A 27,959-nucleotide genomic window follows, 5' to 3' on the forward strand; every position below is an offset into this window, starting at 1 on the left:
GGAAACACTAGTATAAGGTGTCTATGGAACAAAGCTCCTTCAACATTCACAGTGACCAAAGTGGATGACTACAGGCATTTCTCTCAGTCAGCTGATTGTGTTTAGGGAAAAAGCAGCTAAATACACTGAGATTGCGCTGCGATGTTTGTGAGCTGTGGGTTTTGTCAAACTTGGAGTGAACAAAGCAAAAAAACAGTAAAAGATTCAGACATTGAAATTCTGGTTTATTTCATGAATACACTGAAACATTTTACAGTCCACAGAGCAAAGTAGCATACACGATAAATGGATACACATAACACAGACAGTGAGAAGTAAAACTCATCGTCTTACCAGATGTTATATAAACTTAAAATAAACCCCTGAAATTAGAGTTTAATGGGCTGCTGTTAGTCCTTGTACAACGGGTGCGCAGCTCAATTGACCCATCGGGGTCCACCAGGCAAATGCTCAGTATGACAGACAGTCATAACCCGAAGAAGAGAGAGCGCATTCTTAAATTTCTCTTAGAGTGACAGCTGTGCATCGCAGGACTTTTCTGACTGCAGGTGCACAAACAAAGTGATCAGAACGACTTTGATAAACAAAATCTATTCTAATCCAGCTAAAAGAAACCTTATTCTAAAATCATTTGAAATTGGGACAATTAAGGTTATACAAAGAAAATGTATTTCACTCCCCCTTCCTCCTAAAGTAATGGAATCAATTTCAAGGTCATAAACTTGGTGTCCCCAACTAATGAATTCCTGTCTGCCAAAAACAGATTACCGGTATTTGCCAAAAAGTGATTGTAACTAAGCTATAAATAACTTGTTGGTCTATAATATGTGAAAAAGATTTCAAAAATATCCCTCATGAATGATATCAAGTCATCTTGAGCCACCAACAAGATTCCTGTCACAAGGTAGAAGCTGCAATTAGTTTTTGGCAGTGACTTTTATATATCCTTTATGCTGTTAAAAATCTCTTTGACATTAAAAATGTATTTTTTAAGAGTAATCTGACCAAAAGGAAAGCAGAAAAGGCAACAAATATAACAACAGTTACAGTAAACATATTTTAAGTGACCGGATCGGTTATAATGTATGTCCCTAACACAGAGTAATAAAGATACTTGAAATGCAGGAAACTTTGAATTTCATGTATAACCCCTTTGTAAATCCTGTTTACTGAAGTCTATTTACCAATATAAGTAAAGAAATTACACATAAAAAGACACACGGGAACATCACGAATGATGAATCGGAAATTGCGTTTATTTCCGTTTCCGTTTTATGCTCCGTTGACAGTTACAAGTCCGTATGTGCTGTAGGTAGCCGGTGAAGTAGGTAGCGCTATAAAACCATTTAGAAAAAGCAATGGAAGACAAGGCTCAGATACAAGAAGCGATTAAAAGTCAAGGGGAAGTAGTCCGGAAGTTAAAATCAGAGAAGGCGAGCAAAGAGCAGGTCCGTACTAAGATTTACTCTTAATATTAATTATGATGTTAAGACAAGTGAGTTACAGCATGCTGCGCCATGCTTCGGCATTTTAACTGATTGGTTGTTTGCTAGCTAGATTAGCTATATAATACATGTAGAAGGTTTTCATACTCGCAGTTTAGCTCTCGGTCTTGGAATACATGCTGTTAGCATCTGACTCAGTACTGTCTAATATGATTATTAATCAGTTCTCATTTCGACATAGATTATGCTCAATAACTTGGCTTTCCGAAAAAATGGAAGGCGCTTATATTTAGAAAACAATATCCGCTAAATTCAGGTTTCAGGGAGAAGGAGACTACACTTCCCAAAAGCCAGTTTTTTTTATTCCACCATAGAGTTAGCTTACAGGAAAAGTCCTGCGCTCTAATCGGTCCGGCCTCCTTCATTCAGCCCAGTTAGCTAGCGGATGTTAACATGCATGTTGGCACCTATTATGTAATGAATTAACGAATTAGATAACAATGATATAGCTTTTTATTTTCTTCACGGCTTTAAAACGTGGATTTTCAACGTTCTTATTCTCGTTATGGAAATGTGTAAGGAGAGCTGATGCAATAACACGCATGCGTTAACACGGGCATTATCAGAGCCTGTGACCACTGAGAATATGTAGCTGATACCACAATAAATGCCAAATGTATGGGACGGTGCAGAAGCGTTTACTATTAGCAAACACTAAGACGATCAAGACATCTTCTAGGGGCCAGTGTTTGTTTTAGCCCGTCATAAATCCTCGTAGAACAACATGAATTAAAAACGTGCCCTTTGTGTTATTCAGGAATCTTCTAGACTGGACCATAGAGCATAATCTTATTTCTCAGAGAAGATGCCTTAGCCGAGTCGTTCAGACAGCAGTCTCATCCATTTCCTGTCTTTTATCTGAATTGTTTGATGTTAGTTCTGACTCGCTTTATGAAAATGACACCATAGAGATTTATTGAGACTAAGTTACAAATGCTTGCTGACAGGTAGAGTTTGCTAAATGCAATAACAGGTTAAAGCAGCAACAGTAGACATGTTAACCAACTTTTTGTGGCTGTGGACAATAAGTGAAGGAAAGCGCTATACAAATACAGGGGGAAAAAAGGAATCATAGATTTTTTTAAACAGTTCAAGAGGTGCATCTGTGCACTTGTTGTCTAAATCAGTTTTTATCACATTAGTGAAAGACTTTGTTTGCCGGGTGGGTGGGGGGCTGTTGGGCTGCTGTGATTGACTTGCTGCATCTCGTGTTCTGTTCTCCTCACTGTGGTGATGATGCATCATGCCCCACCCTCTCCTAGTGATAGGGTTGCTTACCACTTTTCTCCTGTTCTTCCTGCCTGACCTGTGGTGACCTTGGCCTGTCACACGATTCATCATCTCCACCATCTACTTCACCGTCTGGTTAACCCAACCCTCCTGACTGGCTGCTGCGGCTGGCTCTGTACAACACCACTGGATTATGCTGCACTCTTGATGCACTCTGATCTTTTTTTGGTCCTACTTTACTTTTTTTTTTTTTTGAAATCCATACCATTTTCCTGCACTGTGGAATAACCATGCTGGGCATGATCTGGGTTCGTGCCTGCTCCGCTCTGGTCGGCTTTCGGGCTCCCACATGTGTCCGATCTCTTCACTCTTTCCCTGGGATCACTGTGGCTCAGGTAGGCTGCTGTCCATGTGTTTATTTGACAAGATGTATTCATAATTTTTCACGCTACAGTTGTTAAATACAGTATAAAACCTCTGAACACTTTATATTTTGTTCTGTGTTCTCATGCAGATTGATGAAGAGGTAGCTAAACTGCTGGCACTAAAGGCTCAGTTAGGAGATGATGGCAAAACCCAATTTGTCCTTAAAACACCAAAGGTAAGATTAAAGTACTGTTGTATTTAAGGAAATACACGTTTATATTTACAGAATATTCTGTGGCACAGGCCTGGTATCGTCTGTATTAGGACAAGACAAACACAACCATTTAACTTTATGTCACATGTGTAAAGCTTATCTTACTATCTCAGCATGACTTGGTGGAATAAAAGGAGCTCTCAATGGCAAAGTACCCGCTACCTTTATATTCGGGCACATACCATTTGATTAAAAGCTTGTTGTAAGTAGAAGCAGGCGTAGCTTTGGTTACAGAGAAGCCTGTCTGTGAGATCATTGGCACCAAGTGGCTGCATTATAATTAAAAAAATATAATAGCTCTAGATAGCTTGTTACCAAAGATCAGATCAAAGAACCCCTTCATAAGAGTGGGTTTAACGAATCAAACTTTAGTGTCGGTAGTCAAAAATGCAAGGATCAGACTACCCCAAATTGTGTCATCAAAGTACATGATGCTTTATGTGGATATCTGCTTATCCTTTAATCAATCACATCTCTTCTAGAGGACCAGAAAATGTCTGTATGGTAAGCTTTCCAATGGTGTGTTACAACCCCAGTGGCTCTAAGTTAGATTTCTTTTTAATGTAAAAAGTTACATGGATTCAGTCACCCAGGCCTAGGACAGCGACCATTTACAACCTCTGGTAGGCTGAGTGGTTACTGGTTACCGCACGGTGAAATCTGTTACAAAGAGGATGCTGAACAAAAAAATGACAACAAACAACAAGTGCATACATATTCTCACAATAGAATTATTTGATTGACAATGTGTGTTTGTCAGGGAACGAGAGACTACAACCCCAAACAGATGGCCATCAGAGAAAAAGTCTTCAACACCATCATCCGCTGCTTTAAACGACATGGAGCCGAGACCATCGACACACCTGTTTTTGAACTAAAGGTAGAGTTTGACTTAGTTTAACAAGTTTGCTGCTTGAAAAATAGGAATGGGCATCGGGTATTAGTTCTTTTAGCAAACCGGTTCCCAGTAGTTCAATTCCTTGGAATTGTTAGTCTGCCAGACTCTCAATCCCGCTTATCGGCTCCACTCGTACTTATGCTACAATTAGCTGACTACTTTCATTTTTATTGCACAAAAGAACCAGAGCGCAATGGTGAAGTGCAAACTGCATTCAGGACCGAAACAACAGCTAACTGCTAAATAACGAAGTTGTGCCGCTAACACAACTTCGGCTCTTTGCAAGCACCTATCCGGTCTTTAAGTGATGACGTGATGAATCCTGCTTCCGGGCCCAAACTACCCTGTGTTTAATGACGCTTTTGTGTTTTTAACATGTTTTAATGCTTTGTATCTTGTTCTATTTAATCTCAAAAGCCCCTAAAAACAGTCAGTGATCACTGTCGGCCTCTCTCGGTTTTTATTACCGCTATTCATTTTAAAGCTCAGCTTTTAAAACCATCGGGAACCCTCAAGTTAACTTTTATCGAGTGGAAAAAAGTTAACGTTCATCCTCCAGCTTCACTGTTTATGTTACGCTAACATAGCTGTGTCGCTAGCCACCACGTAGGACATCGTTATATACCAGCTAGCCCAACTTCAGTAACCCTACAAGTGTCACTGCTGTTTACTTTCATTTATGTTGGAAGTGACAGCAGAGCTGTACGTTTGAATTTTGTCAGAAATCCCTCAGTCAGAACATGCTACATCATGTTTAGGTGGTAAGTAGCGAGCTAACTTCCTGCTAACTTCTAACTCCGTTAAATGTATTAAATTCTGTTTTCATGGATGCCTGGATGTTAAACTTAAGGCTATTGTTAAACTAGATATTAAGAGTTTTACTCTCAGTGATGCCGCAGTGTTCGTTTGACTTTGGGCCCAGACACAGCTAATGACGTCAGGCTTAAAGGCCGGATACAGACAGTGTGCTAATCAGTTTTCAGTTTTATTTGTCATATGCAAGTTAGCACAGGGTCAACATTGCAATGACATGTATTTGACGAGCAGAAGACAGTCACTCAGCAGAATGGTACAGTAGAAAAAAAATGGTTAAGAGCAAAATATTAATAAAATATAGTAAAAGAAAAAAGATTAACAGTTAACAGACTAAATATGTATATATTGGGGTGCAACGATACACAAAATTCACGGTTCGGTTCGATACTTTGGTGTCACGGTTCGATATTTTTTCGATACAAAAAAATGTTCATGCTTTTTTAATTTGTCATTTATTAAAATTATAAATATATATTTTAACTCAAAAGTACAGTTTTTAAATTTAATGTTGCTGAAACAACAAAATAATAAAAAAATAAAAAAATAAATCTGACGGAGAAATCACTCATCTTTGGAAAAGAGAGTTTATTACAGAGAAATGGCTCTTTCAAAATAAAAGCTCTACTATACGCTTCTTCTGGGCTATATTCTCAGCAGCATATTAAACATATCAGGTCCCCATAAGGAGAATCCTGTGCTAACGGCTGTCTAAATGACTCGGGTAAAGTTTGTAGCATGCGTGCTTGTTGTTTTTGTCTTTGCACTAGGATGATGTCGGAGTAAATGTGCAGTCATATTCGTTGTGTTCCCACTAGTGCTGTCAGCGTTAATCTGAAATGACGTTAACGCCACAACACGACAAATCTCCGTTAACGAGCTACCGCGGATAGACCCGTGCGTGGGGCTGGACGGCGTCAACACGTTAACGAGCTAACTGCGCTAACACACTAGCTCCCACCAATGTAATTGAGCATTGCGTGGCACATCCAACATACTGTTTTACTTTAGTCCATGAAGCGCTTACCTTCAGGGTCATACGTCACATGAAAACCAAAATAGTTCCAAAGGCCAGATCTGAATGAGGGTGGGGGAGGTTCAATTTGCCATGTTGCAAGGAGAGCTTAACTTCTGTCTCGCTAGCTTGCCCTGCGCTCAGGGAATCTGCGTTCGACTACTCCGCCTAGGCTGCACTGTCGAGCACAGATCCACTGAGCGCTCAACACAGACAGCATCGTCAGAAGGAAAGTTGATAAAATAAATAAAAAATTTTGTATTGTTTGATACATATGGGTACCGAACCGAAAGCACTGTATCGAATGGTTCAATATCGATACGAGTATTGTTGCACCCCTAATAAATATATAAATATATGTACACACTAGTGATTAAATAAAAAAAATCTTAAATAGGAATGTGACGGGGGGGATATTGCACAGTGGCAGGAATGAGCAGCAGTACAGACTGAACAGTTGGTACAGTATTGCACATTTTCTGCCTAATATAAATACCAATAAAGTGGAGTGACCAGTGCAGATTGTGCAGAGTACTTGTGAAGCTGCAGGGTAGCTTCTGAGTGCGTCCTGTGGACTGTGTTGTGTGTGTTTAAGTGTTGTGGTTGAGGTGTCGTATGGCTCGGTGGTAAAAACTGTTTTTGAGTCTTGTAGTCCGAGCAGACAGACTCCTGTAACGTCTGCCAGATGGTAACAAGGAGAAGAGCTGATGTGCTGGGTGGCTGTGGGCCTTGATGATGCTGTGTGCTTTGCGGAGGCACCGTTGAAGATAAATGTCCTGAATGGCAGGAAGCCTCGTGCCAGTGATGTGCTCTGCTGCCTTCACCACCCTCTGTAGTGATTTCCGGCTGCTGGCAGAGCAGCTTCCGTACCAAACTGTGATGCAGCTCGTCAGTAAGCTCTCGACTGCACACCTGTAGAAATTTGAGGTGATATTCGCGTTCATGTCAAACTTCCTCAGCCTCCTCAGGAAGTAGAGTCGCTGGCGAGCTTTCCTGATAGCAGTGTCTGTGTGAAGGGTCCAGGAGAAATCCTCGGTGATGTTGACTCCAAGGAATTTGAAGCTGCTGACCCTTTTGACCTTGACACCGATGATGTGGATGGGCTGGTCTTCCCTGACTGGTCGTTTCCGGTAGTCCACTATCATCTCTCTAGTTTTGCTGATGTTGAGAGTCAGGTTATTTTCCAGACACCACTCGTACAGCGCCATCACCTCCTCTCTATAGGCCGTCTCATCGTTGTCTGTGATGAGGCCTATGATCGTTGTGTCATCTGCAAACTTGATGATGGTGTTGGACTCATGTTTAGCAACACAGTTGTGTGTGAACAGGGAATAAAGGAGGGGGCTAAGCACACAACCCTGTGGCGTTCCTGTGTTTAGGATGAGTGATGAGGAGGTGTGCTTACCAACTGTCACCACCTGGGGCGTGTTTGTGAGGAAGTTTAGAATCCATCTGCAGATCGGTGTTCCCAGCCCAAGGTCGACGAGCTACGAGGCAAGTTTTGAGGGGATGATGGTGTTAAATGCCGAGCTGTAGGGCTGCCACAAACGATTATTTTGATAGTTGACTAGTCACCGATTATTTTTGCGATTAGTTGACTAATCAGAGCATGCATCCATTGAGCGTAAAACCTACAGCTTATTGCACCAGCAGCATCTGCTCTTATATAACTATCATTAGCTTACAGCTTTAAGTGTTTAAGGTGCTAACTAAAAATAAAGACAAGATGATAGTTTATTAAATTTTAATGAAGTTTGCAGATTGTTTCGGTGAAGTTTAATAAACTCCTTGCTATCTAAAATATAACAGGACACCGGAGTAAATTCTGGAGCATCTCACACTTCTGATAATCAGCTGTCTGCTTGACGTTTATTCAGCTGTGTAAAAACTTTAATCTCAGCCAAACCGATTTACTCAGGAACAAGTAAAATACTGAAAAAAGCCAAACAATAACATTTTAAGTTATCTAAGTGACTTATATATCATGTTTAACCTGAGTAGCGAAAGACGGCGGTGGGTTTGAAAACGATTTGCCGGGAGTCCGGTGTTCTCACGGCTCTAGTGACCTAGCCCCCGGCTCGCTATCGAGCTAGTGGGTAACAGACGTCTCCGAAAACGTCGGAGCGCTTTTGAAAATATGTGGTGTCCTGATAAACTGAGCAGATATTTGAGGTTTACACAGCTACATTCTCGCCTGAAAATATGTTAAACGTTTATTTTGTGACCCAGAAAGAATAATAAGAGTAATATTAAAACTAACTAGCTGCCGCCATTGTTGGAAACTAAGCAGGGCGGTGCTATGAATTTTGGGACACAGCTACTTCTTCTTCTTCGGGGTTTAACGGCAGCTGGCATCCTTGTACATGCAGTGCTGCCATCTTCTGTTTCAGTCCGTTATTACACTCTTAAATCCTGCTACTTATTCCTGCGTCTTTTGGGATCTAACAAAGCTTCAAACGACGCTTCGACTATCAAATTGGTCGTCGACGATTCTGATAGTCGACGTAATCGTGACTAGTCGACTAATCGTGGCAGCCCTACCTAGCTGTAGTCGATGAAGAGCATTCTTGCATATGTATTCCCTTTTTCCAGGTGAGTGAGGGAGGTGTGCATTGCCAGGGCGATGGCATCCTCTGTGGTTCTGTTTGTCCGATAGGAGAACTGAAGAGGGCCCAGTATGTCAGGGAGGGAGGAGCAGATATGACCTTTGACCAGCCGCTCGAGCCACTTCATGATGATGGATGTCAGTGCAACAGGACTGTACTCATTCAGACAGGAGACCACAGATTTCTTAGGAACGGGAATGATGGTGGATGTTTTGAGGGACGTGGGGACCACTGAGTGCCTCAGGGAGAGGTTGAAGATGTTGGTGAACACCTCTGCCAGCTGGTCGGCGCACACTCTGAGAGGCCGGCCTGGGATGCCGTCCGGTCCCGGAGCTTTGTGAGGATTGACCCTTTTGAAAGACCATCTTACAGCTTCTGTTTTGAGAGTTAGTTACAGCCTCACTGTCCTCATGAGGGTAGAGGATCTGCTCTCTGTTGTCTGCATCAAAACGAGCATAGAAGTTGTTAAGCTCGCTGCAGCTTAACAACTTCTCGTCCAAATTCCCCGGAATTTGGATATATGCGGACGGTGGTTTTAGTGATGGTATCGTCCATGCATTTTCCAATATATCCAATGACAGAGTCTGTGTAAAGTGTAAAGTGTGCGTGTTAGTCCCCATAGGGAAATAGTTCCTCTGCATTTAACCCATTCACCCAGTGAAGCAGTGGGCAGCCACCAGTGCAGCGCCCGGGGAGCAGTGTGTAGGGACGGCACCTTGCTCAGGGGTACCTCAGGGTAGCCGTTCAGTGGAGTCGAACCCCCGACCTTCCGATCATGGGGCCACCACTCTACCTACTGAGCTATCCCTGCCCTGTGAGTTCATTGATGTTGCCATCAGCTGCATCCACAAATATCTGCCAGTCAGTTGTCTCAAAGCAGTCCTGCAGGACCTCCTCAGCCTCACTGTCCCGTTTGTAGATGACCCTGGACGCTGGTTTTACCTGTTTCAGCCTTTGTCTGTATGCAGGCAGCAGCAGCAGGAACAATGGTCTGCCTTACCAAAAGCTGGGTCTCCCAGCTCAATAAAGGCAGCGTCAGGATTTTAATTCTCAGGTCCAATAATGATGTCATACAGTTCGTCCACAGCCGAAGCTTTATCAGCGTGTGGGGGAATGTAAACAGCTGAGAGGAGAACTGAGCTGATCAAAGAAAGGATTTGTTGCCCGGACACTGAACTGTGTGCTGTTGGACTCAGGCCGTATTATTTACCCAGGGAATTCTCTCACGTCATCTTGGTGGCTGTTTATGTTCCCCCCTCTGCTAACCCCACAGCTGCATGTGACACTATCCACTCTGCCATAGCTCGGCTACAGACTCAGCACCCGAGTGCCTTTATTGTGATCTCGGGTGACTTCAACCATGTATCACTGGACAATACACTACCAACATTCAAACAATATGTGGACTGTCCCACCAGGGGAGAGAAAACTTTAGACTTACTGTATGCTAACGTCAAGGATGCATACAGCTCCTCCTCCCTCCCCCCACTTGGTAGGTCAGATCATAACCTGATTCACCTCACCCCCCGCTATGTGCCAATTGTGAGGAGGGAACCTGTGACCACCAGGACTGTTAGGAGGTGGTCAGAGGAGGCAATAGCGGAACTACAGGGCTGTTTCGAGGTGACCGACTGGGAAACACTCTGTGAGCCTCACGCCGAGGACATCAATGGGCTTACTGAGTGTATCACAGACTACATAACTTTCTGCACCGACTCCATTGTTCCAGCTCAGACTGTTCATTGTTACCCAAATAACAAGCCGTGGGTGACTAAGGACATCAAAGCCCTCCTCAACAACAAGAAGAGGGCTTTCAGAGGGGGCAACAAAGAGGAGGTGAGGAAGATCCAGGTGTTACTAAAGGACAAGATCAGAGAGGCTAAGGACAATTACAGGAGGAAGCTGGAGTGGAAACTCCAGCAGAACAGCATGAGAGAGGTGTGGAGGGGCATGAAGACCATCACTGGATTCAGGCCAACCAACAGCAGGGGAGCTGAGGGAGGTGAGAATAGAGCCGACGAGTTGAATCTGTTTTTCAATAGATTCGACACCACAGTGTCTGCTCCCACCCCCACAACCTCACCTGCAGTCAGCCTGGAATCCAGAGCCACACCACTGTGCCAGCCTCTCTCTTCACATGTTGCCTCCTGTGAGATTCCTGACACCCCTCCCCCACCCATCACCTTCACTCAATACCAGGTTGAGATGCAAATGAGGAGACTTCACTCAGGCAAGTCTGCTGGACCAGACGGAGTGAGTCCCCTTGTCCTCAAGGCCTGTGCCCCCCAGCTGTGTGGAGTCTTTCATAAACTGTTTATGCTGAGTCTGAGTCTGCAGAGGGTCCCGATGATGTGGAAGACATCATGCCTCGTCCCTGTACCAAAGACGCCTCGTCCCAGTGGCCCCCAGGATTACAGGCCCGTGGCACTGACCTCCCACATCATGAAGACCCTGGAAAGGCTCATCCTGGACCAGCTGCGACCCATAGTAAGACCACATCTGGATCCCCTTCAGTTCGCTTATCAGCCTCGTCTCGGAACAGAGGACGCCATCATCTACCTGCTCAATCGTGTCTACACCCATCTGGACCAGCCGGCGAGCACTGTGAGGGTCATGTTTTTTGACTTTTCCAGTGCTTTCAACACCATCAGGCCGACCCTCCTGGGTGATAAGTTAGCAGCGATGCAGGTGGATGCTTCTCTGGTGTCCTGGATTGTTGATTACCTGACAGGAAGACCACAATATGTACGTCTCCCACAGTGTGTGTCTGACAAGGTGATTAGCAACACAGGGGCACCACAGGGGACTGTCCTCTCCCCCTTCCTCTTCACCCTCTACACCACAGACTTCAGCCACTGCACAGAGACCTCCATCTTCAGAAGTTTTCTGATGACTCTGCGGTGGTTGGATGCATCAGCAGGGATGATGAGACAGAGTACCGGGCTGTGGTCGACTCCTTTGTCACGTGGTGTGAGCAGAATCATCTGCAGCTCAACGTGGCAAAGACCAAGGAACTGATCGTGGACTTCAGGAAGACCAGGAAACACTTGACCCCTGTTTCAATCCAGGGGGTCAGTGTTGACATTGTGGAGGACTATAAATACCTTGGAGTACACATTGACAATAAACTGGACTGGGCTAAAAACACCACAGCACTTTACAGGAAGGGCCAGAGTCGTCTCTATTTTTTGAGGCGACTGAGGTCCTTCAACATCTGCCAGAAAATGCTGAGGATTTTCTATGAGTCTGTGGTGGCCAGTGCGATCCTCTATGCTGTTGCATGCTGGGGGAGCAGGCTGAGGGTCGCAGATGCCAACAGACTTAATAAACTGATCCGTAAGGCCAGCAATGTTGTGGGGATGGAGCTGGACTCCCTCAAGGTGGTGTCGGAGAGGCGGATGCTGTCCAAGATAAAGACAATGTTGGATAACACCTCCCACCCACTCCATGACATGTTGGTCAGTCACAGGAGCTCGTTCAGTGAGAGACTGAGATTACCGAAAAGCACCACTGAACGACACAGGAAATCATTCCTGCCTGTGGCCATCTCCCTGTACAACGCATCCACTTAACACACTGTTTGCTGCTACAGCTACACATGTTTCTTTTCCAAATATTTATTTATAAGTGACTTATGTATGTATGTATGTATATATATGTATATATTGTACTATTCTTAGTTAGTGTATTGTCTGTCTTGTCTTAATGTTGGTTTAAAATGGAGCACTGTAACAAAAAATAATTTCCCCCAGGGATCAATAAAGTATTCTGATTCTGATTCTGATCTCCCTCGGGAGGTAAAAAGGCCTGACTTTAATGCTCAGCAGCTCGAGGCTCTGAGAGCAGTAAGTTTTTAAGATACACACATCTCTATCCCACATAGAGTTAACCATAAAGCACACCCCTCCTCCCCTTTTCTTGCTTGAGTCCTTCGTTCGGTCTCCCCGGTAAACAGTGAATCCATTCAGCGTGACGGTGCGGTCGGGGACGCTGGGCTCCAGCCACGTCTCCGTGAAGGCCAGAACGCAGCAGTTCCTGATGTCTTTTGGGTGTTTAATCCGTGCAGGCAGCTCGTCAAGTTTGTTGTCCAGAGACTGGAGATTTGCGAGCAGGATGCTGGGCAGAGTTGGCTTGCCGTTTCTCTGTCGGGATCGGCTCAAAACTCTGGCGCGTTTCCCACTCTTTGTTTTCCCACGGCGTCGCGCAAGTAAACGAAGGATCCCAGGCATCCACGGTGTCGAAACCTGCTGTAAAGTCCGAACTGGCTGACGAACATTGCTCCAAAAGCGTTTGTCCGTCATACCGCGTATATGATCGCGCTGTGCGCACAGAAATAGAAAGCAGTACAAAATAAATAATAACATTTTTGCTGAGATGACTGGGAGCTCTCGGCCGCCATCTTACGGCGCAACCGGAAGTCAAGTTCCTCGATTGCTTTAAAGCTTTGTGCTGTTGACTTTGTGTTTATACCTGTTGTTAGCTAGGATTTGTGTTGGTGTGTAGCCTATAGGTTTATATTGTTAAATGTTAATTATGAGAATTATATATCACATATTCTGTGTGAGACATTATTTTTGACACACTGATCACAAGGAGGTGAAATGCCTTCAACATTCACAAACATTTGACCACACAGCACGCAATTGATTTGCAGGAATGTGGAACACATTGCACGGAAGTGACCTATTTGTCTGTTTGCACAGGAAACATTGACGGGGAAATATGGAGAAGATTCCAAGCTCATCTACGATCTCAAAGACCAAGGAGGAGAGCTGCTGTCCCTCAGATATGACCTCACTGTATCCTTTAAATAGACACAGCCAACTGTACTGTTCTCATTCATGCATTTCCACAAAAATGTTAGAAAGGATTAAAAGAGTGGTGGTACTTTAGACTGAGCATTCAACAGAGTCAGAATACGCAGTTAAATGAACGGGGCTTCTTATTAACCAAGTGCAGCTTGTGAAAAGGTTACATTGTCATGAAAGTAGCAATACATTGTTACTCTGTGGTGTTGTTATTCTTGACCCGCCCTCTTTCAGGTACCATTTGCCCGCTACCTGGCCATGAACAAGATAACCAACATCAAGCGTTATCACATTGCTAAGGTCTATCGTCGTGACAACCCAGCCATGACCCGGGGACGTTACAGAGAGTTTTATCAGTGTGTAAGTCAACTGCAGATGGCATGGACTGAGTCTTTTTCATAGCATTAATTTTGTCTCACTATGGGAATATCTACTCTGACCTCATCAGAAGGTCAAATATCACAGCTCCCTATAGGCTGGCTCAGTGATGCCTGTGTGAGGAGGGGCGAGGGGTCCCCTATATAATCTTGATTCAAGCAGAAGCCGTTGACAGCCCTGCTGTTTGTGCTAAACTGACACTGTCCATGAATTTTAGTGCAGAACGCTCTGTTCCCTACATGCCAGTGTATAGTAGCTCACAAGCAGTAGCAATACAGTCCTGTAGGTAGTCCGGGTGTTTGGTAGCAATGCTTTTACTCCAAAGCATCGTAGCAACACTTTACTAATAAGGCACTGCCAGCGTCACCAACAGGAAGCATTCACGCGTTCAACACTCATTAGCAACAGCGCTTAATGTAGAAACTGCCCAATATGCAGCAAAACCTCCAGAAAAGTAGCACTACCTTTCACTGCTAGGATTCAAAGTCCACTAGCTACCCGAGGCTACAGCTAGCTACCCGAGGCTACAGCTAGCTACCCGAGGCTACAGCTAGTGTCACTACCCGATCCGTACCGGAAACCCGATCCGTACCCCGCATGCGCAAATCTTACGTCACTTCCTCTCTTTGCCAACATTGCGACATTCAATATATTTGAATGACACGGTTAGCGCCCAGTTAGCTCCTAGCATTTCTCAACAGCTCTGCCTCCTTTTCGACTACCGGGACATTTAAACAATGGATAATCCGTATGCAAACAAATTCATGCTTTTCTCCTCAACAGAGAGCGTCCCCCGATTGAACAACAGCGCCGTAAAATAAGAAGAATGGCGCCTAATTACAGAGTTAATAATGCAGACTTTGTAATGTGTCACGTGAAGATTCAGCAGCCAGATGAAGTGTTTACTGACAACTGACAGTGATAGCGCACATCATCATCATTATTCCAACAATCCTCTCCACACAGACGAGCATAAACACACTCGACTGTCACTAAATCAAATTTAACACACGTTTGTAATGATGCTAATTCAGTTTACAATAGGGTTTATTCGCTCAGTCAGCAGGTGGCAGTATCCTCGTACACTGGGGAGTAAACTGCCATTAAACGAAGAGAAGAAGACGAAAACCCCTGCACATGCGCGGTACGGATCGGAGAGTCCTGATCCGTAACTATCTTTTTATTTTTCGTTTTCGTCTACATTATATTGAAATGTTTCATTATGGGAAACATTTTAAGAGATACTTATTATTCTTAACATCTTAACAGATACTCTGACCCGTAACTATCGTAAAACGCTTCAACCGGAAGTAGACACCTTTCGTGCATGCGGGGTACCGATCGGGTTTCCGGTATGGATCGGGTAGTGACAGCTAGCTACCCGAGGCTACAGATGTGGAAAACTATTGTTGAGGAGTAGCAGGTGGTTGGTGTACTTTGGTAAACGGTCACTGCTCTGATGCAATAAAAAAATGTGACTGTTAAATGCTGTCCACACTCCTTTCCCTGATCGCCATGGAGTGCTTCAGAAGGGTCGTCGAGGCCCACATAAAGGATTCCATCAATGTCACTGTGGGCTACAGGAAAAAACGTTTTTGCAGATTGTTCCTGGCTCAGACTCGGGTGCAAAAAGTCTCAACCTGAGCTTCCTCCTCTACAATTTGGTCCTGGACTTCTTAACCAGCAAAATCCACAACATCTCTTCCTCCTGCATCATCCTCAGCACTGGCTCCTTCCAGATCTCTGTATTAAATCTCACCTTCCAGGTCACCCTGCTGACATATGACGCCAGAGCATCAAAGCTGTCGTACAGTCTTTGTAGATGATGCAACACTTTGCACAATACATTTTTATGTATTTTATCTATTGACTATTTCAGTTTACACTGACATCTGCTGCTCGTCACCACTGATGACTGACTTAGAAGTGACAAGGTTAACATGTGTGTTTGTGTTTGCGTTTCAGGATTTTGACATAGCAGGGCAATACGACGCCATGATCCCAGATGCTGAGTGTCTAAAGATTGTACATGAGATCCTCAACGAGCTGGACCTCGGAGACTTTCGTATTAAGGTTTGTCACTTAGTTGAGCTGAGTGCTGCCGTGGTGAGTGAGTCTCTCTAACCACATCTTCTACATGCAGGTGAACGACCGACGCATCCTTGATGGAATGTTTGCGGTGTGTGGCGTTCCAGATGACAAGTTCCGAACCATCTGTTCAACGGTGGATAAACTGGACAAGGTACTGAGGCTTACTGCAGTGAACATCCAACTCTTCTAATCACTATACTCAGTTCTCCTGACCCTCGTACTTATGAGAATGTTGTCAGTTGTCAATATTCAGAAACCAGTATTGTGGAGGTAAAAAGGAATGGCATTTTTATTTGTGACACCTCTGATGTAATCTAACAGCACTGTAAGCGTCTTCTTGGAGAGCTGCTATGTTGATGCCATTTGCATGAAAATGTTATGTGCAGCTGCTCAACAAGAAATAAGAAGTGAGATTAATCAGATGTGACTCTGGATCAGATCCGCCTCAGATGTACCACAGGCTCAGACGAGTAGGTCCAGATCGGAAATCACTTACAAAACAGGATTGGACTGGATCAGGATGGATGAACCTCAGTGTGTGAAGAGGACTCTCCATTTACATGCACAAACTGGAGTCTATTAGATAGATATGATACAAACCACTGCAGTGCAGTACCTGTAATACCTACAGCATGTTCTAATCGCTCTAATAGGATATTATGGTCGACAGTATCGAACGCTGCACTGAGGTCTAGCAGGACAAGCACAGAGATGAGCCCACTGTCAGAGGCCATAAGAAGATCATTTGTAACCTTCACTAAAGCTGTTTCTGTGCTGTGATGAGCTCTGAAACCTGACTGAAACTCTTCAAATAAACCTCTGCAGATGATCTGTTAGCTGTTTGACAACTACTCTTTCAAGGATGTTTGATATAAAGGAAGGTTGGAGATTGGCCTATAATTAGCTAAGACTGCTGGGTCTAGAGATGCTTTTTGAGTAAAGGTTTAACTACAGCCAGCTTGAAGGCCTGTGGTACATAGCTGATCATTAGAGATAGGTTGATCATATTTAAGATTGAAGAATTAATTAATGGCAGGACTTCTTTGAGCAGTTTTGTAGGAATGGGGTCTAAAAGACACGTTGATGGTTTGGAGGAAGTAATTATTGAAGTTAACTCAGAAAGATCAATTGGAGAAAAAGAGTCTAACTTAACATCAATGGTACTAAGAGTAGCTGTAGATAATATTACATCTGTGGGATGATTACTGGTAATTTTTTCTCTAATGATAAGAATTTTATTTGTGAAGAAGTTCATGAAGTCATTACTGGTTAACGTTAAAGGGATGGTTGGCTCAACAGAGCTCTGACTGTTTGTCAGCCTGGCTACAGAGCTGAAGAGAAACCTGGGGTTGTTCTTATTTTCTTCAATCAGTGATGAATAGTAAGATGTTCTGGCTTTGCGGAGGGCTTTCTTATAAAGCAACAAACTATTTCTCCAGGCTAAATGATGATCCTCTAAATTTGTGACACGCCATTTCCTCTCCAGCTTACGAGTCATCTGCTTTAGGGTACGTGTTTGAGAATTATACCACGGAGTCAGGTACTTCTGATTAGAGACCTTAGTTTTCACAGGAGCTACAGTATCCAGAGTCGTACGTAGTGAGGAGGTGAAATTATTAACAAGATGATCGACCTCTGGAGCAGCGTTCAGATAGCTGCTCTGCTCTGTGTTGGTACAGGGCACTGAAGATGATAACAGTGGGTGGATTATATTCTTAGGATGTTCTTGACAGATGTCTTTGCAACCATCTAACTTCACTTAGGAAAACATTTGCACATCAAGAAAGATTCTTCTTCAGCCACTTTAAAGCCCTTTGAGTGCTCGGTCAGTAGAATAGTGCTATATAAGAACCGGTCCATTTACCATTTATTTACCAAGAACTCAAATATTTACTGATTAGAGCATTTTAATGATTTATAATCCTGTCTTCCATGCACTTGAGCAGCTCCTCAGTGTATGATGAAATAGATGCTGTAAGATGAAGAGATATTAGCCACAAATGGTAAATGGCCTGTATTTCTATAGCGCTTTACAGTCATCCACCCATTCACACAAATGTCATTGATTATCACGGTTTAGATAAGTGTGTTTGCATTTGTGCAATTATTTTGAACTGTGGGTGCTGATTTTAAGTACAAGTAGCAGTGATGTCCCGTCTGAAGCTGAAGCTCCAGCGCGTGCCCAAAAAACGAACACACTGCTTCAGAAGCCCTGTGCCGAGGCGAGGGTCGTCTGAAAAGAGTCACGTGATTGATGACATCTGAAGCTTCATTTGTCAAACCCCCGATTCAGTGGTTAATGACGAATTGAAGGGAGGATAAGAAGGACAGACGCAACAACATTGTCATCCCCTATGTAGCCGGTGTATCAGAGACACTCAGGAGAGTTTTCTCCAAGCATGACATCCCGGTGTATTTCAGACCCAGCAACACACTCAGACAGAAACTGGTTCACCCGAAAGACAAAACGCCAAAACACAGACTTAACAATGTGGTGTATGCTGTACAGTGCAGCGAGGAATGCTCAGACCTCTACATTGGAGAGACCAAACAGCCACTTCACAAGCGCATGGCACAACACAGAAGAGCCACCTCCACAGGACAAGACTCAGCAGTCCATCTGCATCTTAAGGATAAAGGTCACTCTTTCGAGGATGCCAATGTTCACATTTTGGACAGAGAGGACAGATGGTTTGAAAGAGGAGTGAAAGAAGCATCTATGTCCACTGTGAGCGACCATCTTTGAACAGAGGCGGGGTTACGACACCAACTCTCTGCCATCTATAATCCAGTTTTGAGATCCTTCCCAGACGCCTTAACGCCCACTCACATCCTGGGCCATCTGACCTCAGGAATTCGCATGATAAGGTGGGGCCAGGTTTCACAATGAGCTCACCCGAAACTCTGGCTAATTGGGACCCACGCCCAGTTTACACCTTGGCTCAGGCGATTAGAGGATCATCAGGGGGTCCTTTGTCCCTCTGTGGGGGGAAACTCCCACTAGGTTTATATCTGGGACTCTCCACCATTTGACCTTAGAACTGAAGAAGCTTCTCGGATGAGAGGTGAAACGTCTTCAAGCAACTTAAAGAAGTCCAGACGCTTTTCTTTGCAAGCTCCTTTGACTACGATGACCTGGATGACTGAGAACCTTCACAGACATAACGAATTGAATCATTGGTGATTTTTTTTGCGACAGACAGCGAACTAGTGTGCGACATAATGAGAGTTATAATTTGTAAGAAAACACAGCTGCAGTATATCTAAACGTATCACATGGAGGCAGGGACTTCACTGCACAAGCATACTCCCAACCTATTGTAACATCGTGTTGTACTTAATTAAAAAAAACAAACACTATATATTAATACAAAACATCAAGAAGTCCCAAGCAGAGGGAGAACACACCATGGTGCATGGTTACATGAGGAAGGTAAAAAGCACCACATCAGCCCGATGTCAGACTGAACTGTCACATTATCATGTTAAACAGAAGCTGTCATTTCAGCTCTGAGTGGCCAATCATAATGCAGCACTTCACTTCAAGTTGTAGATTCAAGCTGCTCGTCATATTTTTGGCACCAGGTGTCACCAAAGAGCTCTGTGTTGAACCGTCTTTAAATACAAGGCTCAGTGCTTCGGTGCTTGGCAGGTTATGATGAGGGTGTGGCTTATCAGCAGATGGGTATAACTAGTGCTCCACAGAGCTGCCATGTTATGTTGGTAAATATAACAAACGTGGACTGTGCTGTAGTCCCGTCTATGCCTGCAATGATTGCAGCCCTGCTGCTCACGGTCATTCGTTACAAGGCTGCTGAGCGTTTCTCCATCTCTCACCTCTTTTTACTCACCGTGTGTTTATGCACCACTCTGACATTAGTCATTAGTCAAACACACAACCGGTCACAGGAGATGGACTACCCGAGAGATGGACTACCCGAGAGATGGACTACCCGAGAGATGGACTACCCGAGAGATGGACTACCTGAGAGATGGACTACCCGAGAGATGGACTACCTGAGAGATGGACTACCCGAGAGATGGACTACCCGAGAGATGGACTACCTGAGAGATGGACTACCCGAGAGATGGACTACCCGAGAGATGGACTGCCTGAGAGGTGGACTACCCGAGAGATGGACTACCCGAGAGATGGACTGCCTGAGAGATGGACTGCCTGAGAGATGGACTACCTGAGAGATGGACTACCCGAGAGATGGACTACCCGAGAGATGGACTACCCGAGAGATGGACTACCTGAGGGAGTTTTTCCTTCTTCTGTCACCAAGTGCTCACACAGGGTCATCTTCATGTTGGTTTTTTTCTGCATTATTGTTGGGTCTTTATGTTACACTATAAAGCACCGTGTTGTTGTGGTTTGGCGCTATATAAATAAAGTTGAATTGAAATCCTTAACCGTGTCCTCCTCTAGATGTCCTGGGAGGACGTGAAGAAAGAGATGGTGAATGAGAAGGGCCTGTCAGAGGAGGCTGCCGACCAGATTGGGGAGTACGTCAGCATGCAGGGTGAGACTGTGCCCAACATCCACACAGCTGATGTCTGTAGAACAATCAGCGTGACCTGAACTGTCAGCTGTTCAGCGGAGGCATTTTTTAGCTCTTTTTCTTCAGCATCAAATAAAATGTGGTCCAAGCTTATGCTGCACTCCCACAGACTCAGAAACACAACATTAAACATTTTATCTTGTACCACCACAATGATGAAATAGAGCATGCCAAGGGAATCGCTTGTGCAACACACAGACTGACTGTGCTGGATGTAATGCAGGTGGAATGGACCTGGCTGAGCGCCTCCTTCAGGACCATAAAATGTCTCAGAGTAAGCAGGCCTGCGCTGGCCTCTCAGACATCAAACTGCTCTTCAAGTACCTACAGCTCTTCCATGTCACAGACAAGGTGAGAAACTGATCTTGGATTTCTCTGGTATAGGATTCCAGTATGAGTGCTCTATAGCAATGATCTGGTTTCCATGTGGACAAAAAAGGTTTTATACTGGTCATGCAACCCTGTGAAAAACTAGCACACCCTTACTGGTTTTCAGGGTTTTCCATTAGGTCATGGTACCTGGTACCATTAGCATACTAATTATGTCACGGGACGCTCGGCCATGTTGCTATAGCAACAATCACGCACTTTAGGTGGTACTCGATTGTAAGTGAAAACCAGTCGATCCGAGTTGAGTGAACCTCGGCAAGTGAATCCGAGCAGGTAAATGGAAAAGGGGCTTTTGTTTCGTCTCTCTGTTGTTTTTCTTTGTTTTTCCGTTCTTCATTCTTCCCTGCCTGGATACGGACTTTGAAATTCTGCCTTCTCTAGGTGGTGTTTGACCTTAGTCTGGCCCGGGGTCTGGACTATTACACTGGAGTGATCTATGAAGCCGTGCTGACTCAGGCAAGCGCAGTCTCAGCCGCTAATGAAGCTCAAAACGGCGCCAATGCAGAAGAGAGTGTGAGCGTGGGCAGCGTGGCGGGAGGGGGCCGATACGATGGCCTGGTGGGCATGTTCGACCCCAAGGGGAGGAGAGTCCCCTGTGTGGGTGTCAGCATAGGTATCGAAAGGATCTTCTCCATCATGGAGCAGAAGGCTGAGGTAATGTCTCGCCTGATATCTGTGAAATAAAATTTAAGCTGGAGCAGCTTTACTGTTCTGTGAATGATGCACAAGTTCAACAGTGACATGGTTTTATTGTTCAGGCCTCACCGGAGAAGGTGCGCACCACAGAAGTTCAGATCATGGTGGCATCTGCTCAGAAGAACCTGCTGGAGGAGAGACTGCAACTCATCTCTGAGCTCTGGAATGCTGGCATCAAGGTAGGTGTGTGGCAGGGGGTGTCAGGACAGATCAGGGGGGAGATACTGTCAACAACCCCACCCTAAGAGTTTGGGTACCTTGTGTATCCACCAGGGGGAGCAGTGTGGCTGCTTTATCCGGTCTTTAAGTCTGACTTCATCAGCTGTTTCTGTGTCCAAACTCTGCTTCAGCTCCCAAAGTCAAACGAACACTGTGGCATCACTGAGAGTTAAACACTGTTTAAATTCATCTTTAATCATCAGTGTTGCTGCTTTACCAGGTGTAACAATTAAGTTTAACATCCGGGCATCCATGAACACAGAAGTTATTACATTTAACGGAGTTAGAAGTTAGCAAGCAAACAATTTATTTATATAGCACTTTCAGAACAACTCCCAGCTGAACACCAAGTAGTGTACACTTGACATGCCAGAAATGATACACAAAATAAGTTAAAATAAAATAAAGTTAGCAGGAAGTTAGCTCACTAGTTTGCACCTAGACATGATGTAGCATGTTCTTACTGAGAGATTTCTGAAACAATTGTAACGGAGCGAAGGTGATTTTATTTCCACAGTGTCGTTTTTTTAAAGGAAGGAAACCTTCCTCCAAACGGACAGAGCAGTGGAGCCGCCAAGGGAAAGCACACGATTAAAAAACTGTATAATTAAAATATAATTTATTATATTTAAATAGTTAAAAATGCAAAATGAATTAAAACAACCTTGGCCAAGGGGTAACACAATAAAAAGCAATAAAACACAACATTAAAAGTCCAGTGGCATCCGCCACGATATAAAAGTCACAAAGAACTAAAAAAGTCCAGGGAAGTGATGTAAAAGGGAAACCCAGCGGAGTCCTCGCCTTCCTCCCCGCATTCCGCGTCCTGGTACGCTGAAGAAAGGGAGGGAGCGGCAGTCACTATTCTTTTCGGCAATTTTCATTCAATAAAAGGGGCTAAGTCGAAGACTTACCCCGGGTGGGCAGAGCTCTCAACTCCGCCCGCCGCTTCTTTAAAACTGCAAATCGGCACCAGCTGTCTCGCCGCCTCTGCTCTCCCGCAGTGCACAAGCTGGGCTCTCGTTGCTACTGCCGTCCGCCTGTTCGCTCCGCGTCCCTAGTCGCTGGTGCTGTCCGTCCTCTTCGAACGCCAAGCTCCAACCCTCTTATGTGTCACTCAGCACTCTGTAAATTACACTGCCTTTCCTCTCAGGTGTGTCCAATTAGTAAAAATGGGGAAAGGCGGAGTCTCTCCAGGACAATTTGACGGTATAACCAAAACATGCAATCTAAATAAAACACTGCACAAAATATAACCAGTACATGCAATATAAAAATATAAATAAGTACACTTCACATTAAAATACAGCACAGCAAAACAACATCCGTCCTTCCCTGGATGAAACAATTAAAACGTACAGCTCTGCTATCACTTCCAACATAAATGAAGACAGAAAACTAAACAGCAGTGACGTTTGTAGGGTTACTGAAGTTTGGCTAGCTGCTATATAATGATGTGCTACGTGATCGCTAGCTACACAGCTATGTTAGCGTAACATAAACCACAGGTTCCCAAAGTGTGTGTGTGTGTGGGGGGGCAGAGCCATTGCAGGGGGGGCGCGGTATGAAAAGAAAAAAAGAACACTTGGACACTGCTAGCATCATGGACAAGTGTTTGATGGGGCGCCTACAGAAACGCAAAGCAGGAGATGAAGCGTCGCTGAATATGTTTCCAAACCAAAGACTAGAAAATATGGTGAAGCAAATCTTCCCTTTGGCTTCACCAGGATTGGTTTTCCCTGCGTCGGGAGCAGCGCTGGGCTCTTCAAATCACGGACAAACAGGATCCCACATTCTTGATCTTTAGTTCACAAACACTTGTTGTAATGACTAACTACTCCTGACATGTTGGAGATGTTTGCTCTTTATACAGTAAAGTTACAGCGGGATACAAATAACATCAGGCTGATCCTGCCACGATTTGTTCCCTCGGTTCAAACAAACAGGATCCCACAGCTGTTTATGTTTTTAAACCCATTTTGCACAGAGAGGCATTTTTTGAAAAATGTATTGATGTTGAATATTATTACACAGGAAAAAACAACTACACGTAAAATAATCACACGGTGACGCCTCTGCCTTTGTAAATGGAGGGACAGTAACTGTGTGTAAGCCTGTAAAACCTGCAGACAGTCAGATTAACAGTATTTCGTCTCTATCATTCTGCAGTTCATCTCATGTAAACAATAACGTGGCCACAGTGTGACGTGGAAAAAGGCACATACCTTTGGCGTTGCGTGACGAACTCTGTATTCCTCGTCCACACGTAAACACAAAAAAGGGTTTTAAAAAATCTCCGTTTTCGGTGACTCGAAACGGCGTTTAAGTGTGGGCGAAACAGCTGCGCTTTCAAAAATACCCGTGTAGGTGCGGACGCAGCGTGACAGAGTTAGTAGTTTATTTTATTACTACCTGCAGGTTACTTGTATTTGCTTAATTGTTTACTGAATGTTTGAGGTGTGAAATAAACCGCAATGGAGCAAAATATGGGCGTGTGTGGTTGGAGGATGTGTTAGTGCGTGTGTGCACGTGGGGAGGGGGGGCGCGAACATTTTTCTTGTAAAACAAAGGGGGCCCAGCAAAAAAAGTTTGGGAACCACTGAAAGATACAAAACATGAAAACATGTTAAAAACACCACAGCCTTAACAAAGACTGAAGCAGGGTTGATATGTCATCACTTAAAGACCAGATACTGCAGTCATAATTATGATGGAGTCATTATGTTCAAGCCTGTCTTAATGAGCAGGCCAGCTGCTCTCCATCCCCACAGACTAATATTTTTTAAACTATGCAATCAAGAAATTATTAACAACTGGTGGAAGCTTTTTAAGACTGACAATGAATAAATAAACACAACACATAAATCAACAATTTTAAGGGCAGCTTTCACAGACAGGTAAGACAGCCCAGTCATTAGCATTACAGCACATGTCCGTGTTGTCTATTGACCAGCGATCGACTACGGTGGTGTGAAAAAGTGTTAGCCCCCTACCTGATTTACTGTATGTTTGTCACACGTGAATGTTTCAGATCATCTAACAAATTTAATGTTAGACAAAAATAGGGCTGCTCGATTATGGCAAAAATGATAATCACGATTATTTTCACTGAAATTGAGATCACGATTATTTGACGATATTTATTTAACCCTTTAAGACCTACCATAGAACCAAGTCCGCCAGAGCTTATATTATTTTTTTACATGCTGTAGTGCCATTTGTGGGAGCATTTCAAGTTGCTATACATCAATACAACTGTTATAGCCCATATTTTAATAATATGTATGCATTAAGTCCATAGTAACTACATTAATTGCAAACAAGTGCAATAAACTACAAAAAAATTGAAAATCGTTTTTGTTTTTTTACATATATTTCTACTTGGAGAAATTTAAGAGGCTTATCCCTCAAAACTTTAAATACAATAAAGTTGCAAAAAATAGTTTACAACAACAGGAAATTTATTTTGAGTGTCTTCATAGTTTTATTTTGGAGATACAGCAATTTTTATATACTGCAGGAAAAACAAAAAACAATCCTATGATGCAAATTTGCAAAGAAAACAGCAGGTGCATCAAAATAAACTATTTCCAGCAGTGCAATATGAGTCCTAAGCATCCCAGCAACTATTCAGAAAAGTCAAACATGACTTATAAAAACACTAGTATAGGCTTTTAAGGCCTACAAGTAAAAAACTAGATTTTCTGCGAAAATGACGTCACTTCTGGTTTCGGGCAGGAAATGCGACAGTTCACGTTGACGTCTTTTTCAAAGTGGGAAGTGTTATGAACAGCTGATGGATCGGCAAAGCCTGTTTCTGGAATATTGTGTTTTTGTTGCTGCAAGTGCTTTTTATGCAATTTTTGCAAAGCTTTATGTGGAAGGAAACCGTGACCGAGGACAAGCTGATGGCATCAGATGTAAGTACAACTCCTCCGGTTTCATATGCAAAACAAATTATTGCGCTAGCTTACACGGTTCAGGTTCTACAGGGATTTAAAAATAGTTACGCAAAACGGAGCGTGCTGCTCTGACCGGCTTTAAAGGGTTAACAATAACAATGTATTGAATAATGACTTTAAAAAATAATATAAAATAGTGCAAATACTGATAACAGTGCAAATGTTTGCAATATAAGAAATAAATGAAAAATGTAAACATCTATGTTTAGTGAACTTTGCAGTGTTGCTCTGTGGTGCAGCTACGACACCGTAGCAAAGTTTACACACTGTGTCTACTTGATCCACGTCTGACTCCGCGAACCCATAATGTTTCCACACCACTGAAGTTTTGTTTTTTTTACCTCTCTTTTCAACCAACAGCAGTCACTCTCCTCTCCAAATAACTTCTGCTTAGCTTTCCGAGCTTCCCTCGGGTCCTCTTAATTGTTGTGACGCGTGTTCGAAATGGAGAGCGGTGCGCTTGACTTACCACACGGAGCAGCGCGAGAGTAAAGCATGAGGGAGGGTCTAATAATCGGCTCAGTCATTTTTAATGATCGTTGAAAGCCCAGATCGTAATCGTGATTAAAATTCGATTAATTGAGCAGCCCTAGACAAAAATATTACAAACTGCATTTTGTGTTTACTTATATCATCTTTGTCTAATATTTAAATTCGTTTGATGATCTGAAACATTTAAGTGTGACAAACAGGAAAAAATCAAAATCATGAAGGAGGCAAACACACCACTGTATGTGTACTGGTGAGATGACATCGGAACAGTAAAGAGCGTGTGTGTGTGTGTGTGCGTGCGTGCAGGCTGAGGTGATGTACAAAAAGAACCCCAAACTGCTGAGTCAGCTGCAGTACTGTGAGGAAGCAGGAATCCCCCTCGTGGCTATACTGGGAGAACAGGAGCTGAAGGATGGAGTGGTGAAGCTGCGTGTAGTGGCAACCAGAGAGGAGGTATGATGCACGCACACCAAGTCATTGTAATTACACACATAAAGAAATGCTCACACACACGTCACGTTATCTTGCTGCCCCCCCCCCCGCTGTTTGTGCACAGGTCGATATATCCAGAGCAGATCTTATCAGTGAGATCAAGAGGAGAACTGAGGCTTAGCCGCTTCCTGCTTGTTTAGCCATAAACCAGCCACGTTATCTCATGGGCTCTTCAGAACTGTGTACAGAATTCCTTCCCTGGTCCACTACAGAGCAAAGACACAGCAGCCACGTGGACTGGTGTTACACAGCATGTGGTGCTCATGAGCACAGCAGGAAGCTAACAGGGAACATGTTTAAATGAATGATGTTGCTTGTAATGTGCTTTCGGGTGTGTAAAAGATGCCTCACTTGTTGTCATTGTTCACATTGTTCAGTAGGGTCTCTGGTGAAGAGATGGTAGATGTAAATCACACCAAAACAGTCAGTGCACTATTTAAAAAAAATACATAGGAGGATAGCTGTAGTGTTTAAGACCAAGACTGAGAAAATGTTACACATTTGTTTTCTACATGAATCACGTCATGATTTACTGCAGTTAAAGTTCTAAGAATGCTCCTGTCTGTATAAAATATCCTGTACCGCCCAGTGTCTCAAATAAAAAGCTTACATTTTGCTCAAACCTGGGAAAAGCTTCTGGTTTCCACATCTGTGAGAATGTGAAGGTCCTCTTGGATGAAGACGATGCTCCCACCACCAAACACCAAGCTGCCAACTTTACATGTGTCTTTTAAAGGGCTTAAAAAAGTCCAATAGAATTACTCGGCTGATAATGTGCTGGGGTTGTCCTTAAGCAGCATCATTAGAAGGCACAGCATTTCATTGCTATGCAGCTGCATTGACACCTGACGCTGTGCAATGGGCACACTGATGGTTTTGAACCTCGTGGTCAGCTCAGTACTTGGGATGCGTTTCCTCTGGGCACTCGTGTGCTAATCCTGCAGCAGTGCATCTCAAAATACGAAAATATTGTGACGCTCTATGTATTTCAGAAAGATAAACTTGATCACCACAACCTCAAGAGGCTCATCGTGAAAGTAGATCCCAGCTGTCTTTGCTAATTATGGATGTTTAGTGGGCTTTAGTGAAGGTGACAAATGATCGTATGGCCTTTGACAGTGGGCTCATCTCTGCTTGTCCTCCTAGACCTCAGTGCAAT

The 27,959-nt window shown here is 43.8% G+C and overlaps 1 protein-coding gene across 2 annotated transcripts; it reads left to right on the forward strand.

The window, feature by feature from the left end:
- Positions 1 to 1,292: 1,292 nt before the first annotated feature.
- Positions 1,293 to 27,522, forward strand: hars (histidyl-tRNA synthetase). Of its 2 annotated transcripts, none has more exons than XM_085365479.1 (13): positions 1,293 to 1,448; positions 3,250 to 3,336; positions 4,136 to 4,255; positions 13,411 to 13,506; positions 13,750 to 13,875; positions 15,859 to 15,966; positions 16,037 to 16,135; positions 20,417 to 20,510; positions 20,773 to 20,900; positions 21,321 to 21,593; positions 21,698 to 21,814; positions 26,615 to 26,761; positions 26,865 to 27,522. In XM_085365479.1, the coding sequence occupies exons 1-13, from the start codon at positions 1,359 to 1,361 to the stop codon at positions 26,919 to 26,921; spliced, it is 1,542 nt and encodes a 513-aa protein (XP_085221605.1). In that variant the 5' UTR covers positions 1,293 to 1,358; the 3' UTR covers positions 26,922 to 27,522. The 2 variants fall into 2 exon arrangements, with proteins under 2 accessions (XP_085221605.1, XP_085221597.1); XM_085365471.1 differs by lacking the exon at positions 1,293 to 1,448 and adding an exon at positions 2,996 to 3,130.
- Positions 27,523 to 27,959: the final 437 nt, after the last annotated feature.

The sequence above is a fragment of the Diplotaxodon limnothrissa genome, linkage group LG2 (genome assembly GCF_057381915.1).
Source record: "Diplotaxodon limnothrissa isolate DT_005_m linkage group LG2, D_limnothrissa_male_GT1.1, whole genome shotgun sequence".
Classification (NCBI taxonomy): domain Eukaryota; kingdom Metazoa; phylum Chordata; class Actinopteri; order Cichliformes; family Cichlidae; genus Diplotaxodon; species Diplotaxodon limnothrissa.

Coding starts and splice junctions, on each gene's coding strand:
- hars (XM_085365471.1), top strand. CDS start 3,026: ATGCTGGGCATGATCTGGGTTCGTGCCTGCTCCGCTCTGGTCGGCTTT. Junction 4,256..13,410: donor CACCTGTTTTTGAACTAAAG/GTAGAGTTTGAC, acceptor CTGTTTGCACAG/GAAACATTGACGGGGAAATA. Junction 16,136..20,416: donor CGGTGGATAAACTGGACAAG/GTACTGAGGCTT, acceptor GTCCTCCTCTAG/ATGTCCTGGGAGGACGTGAA.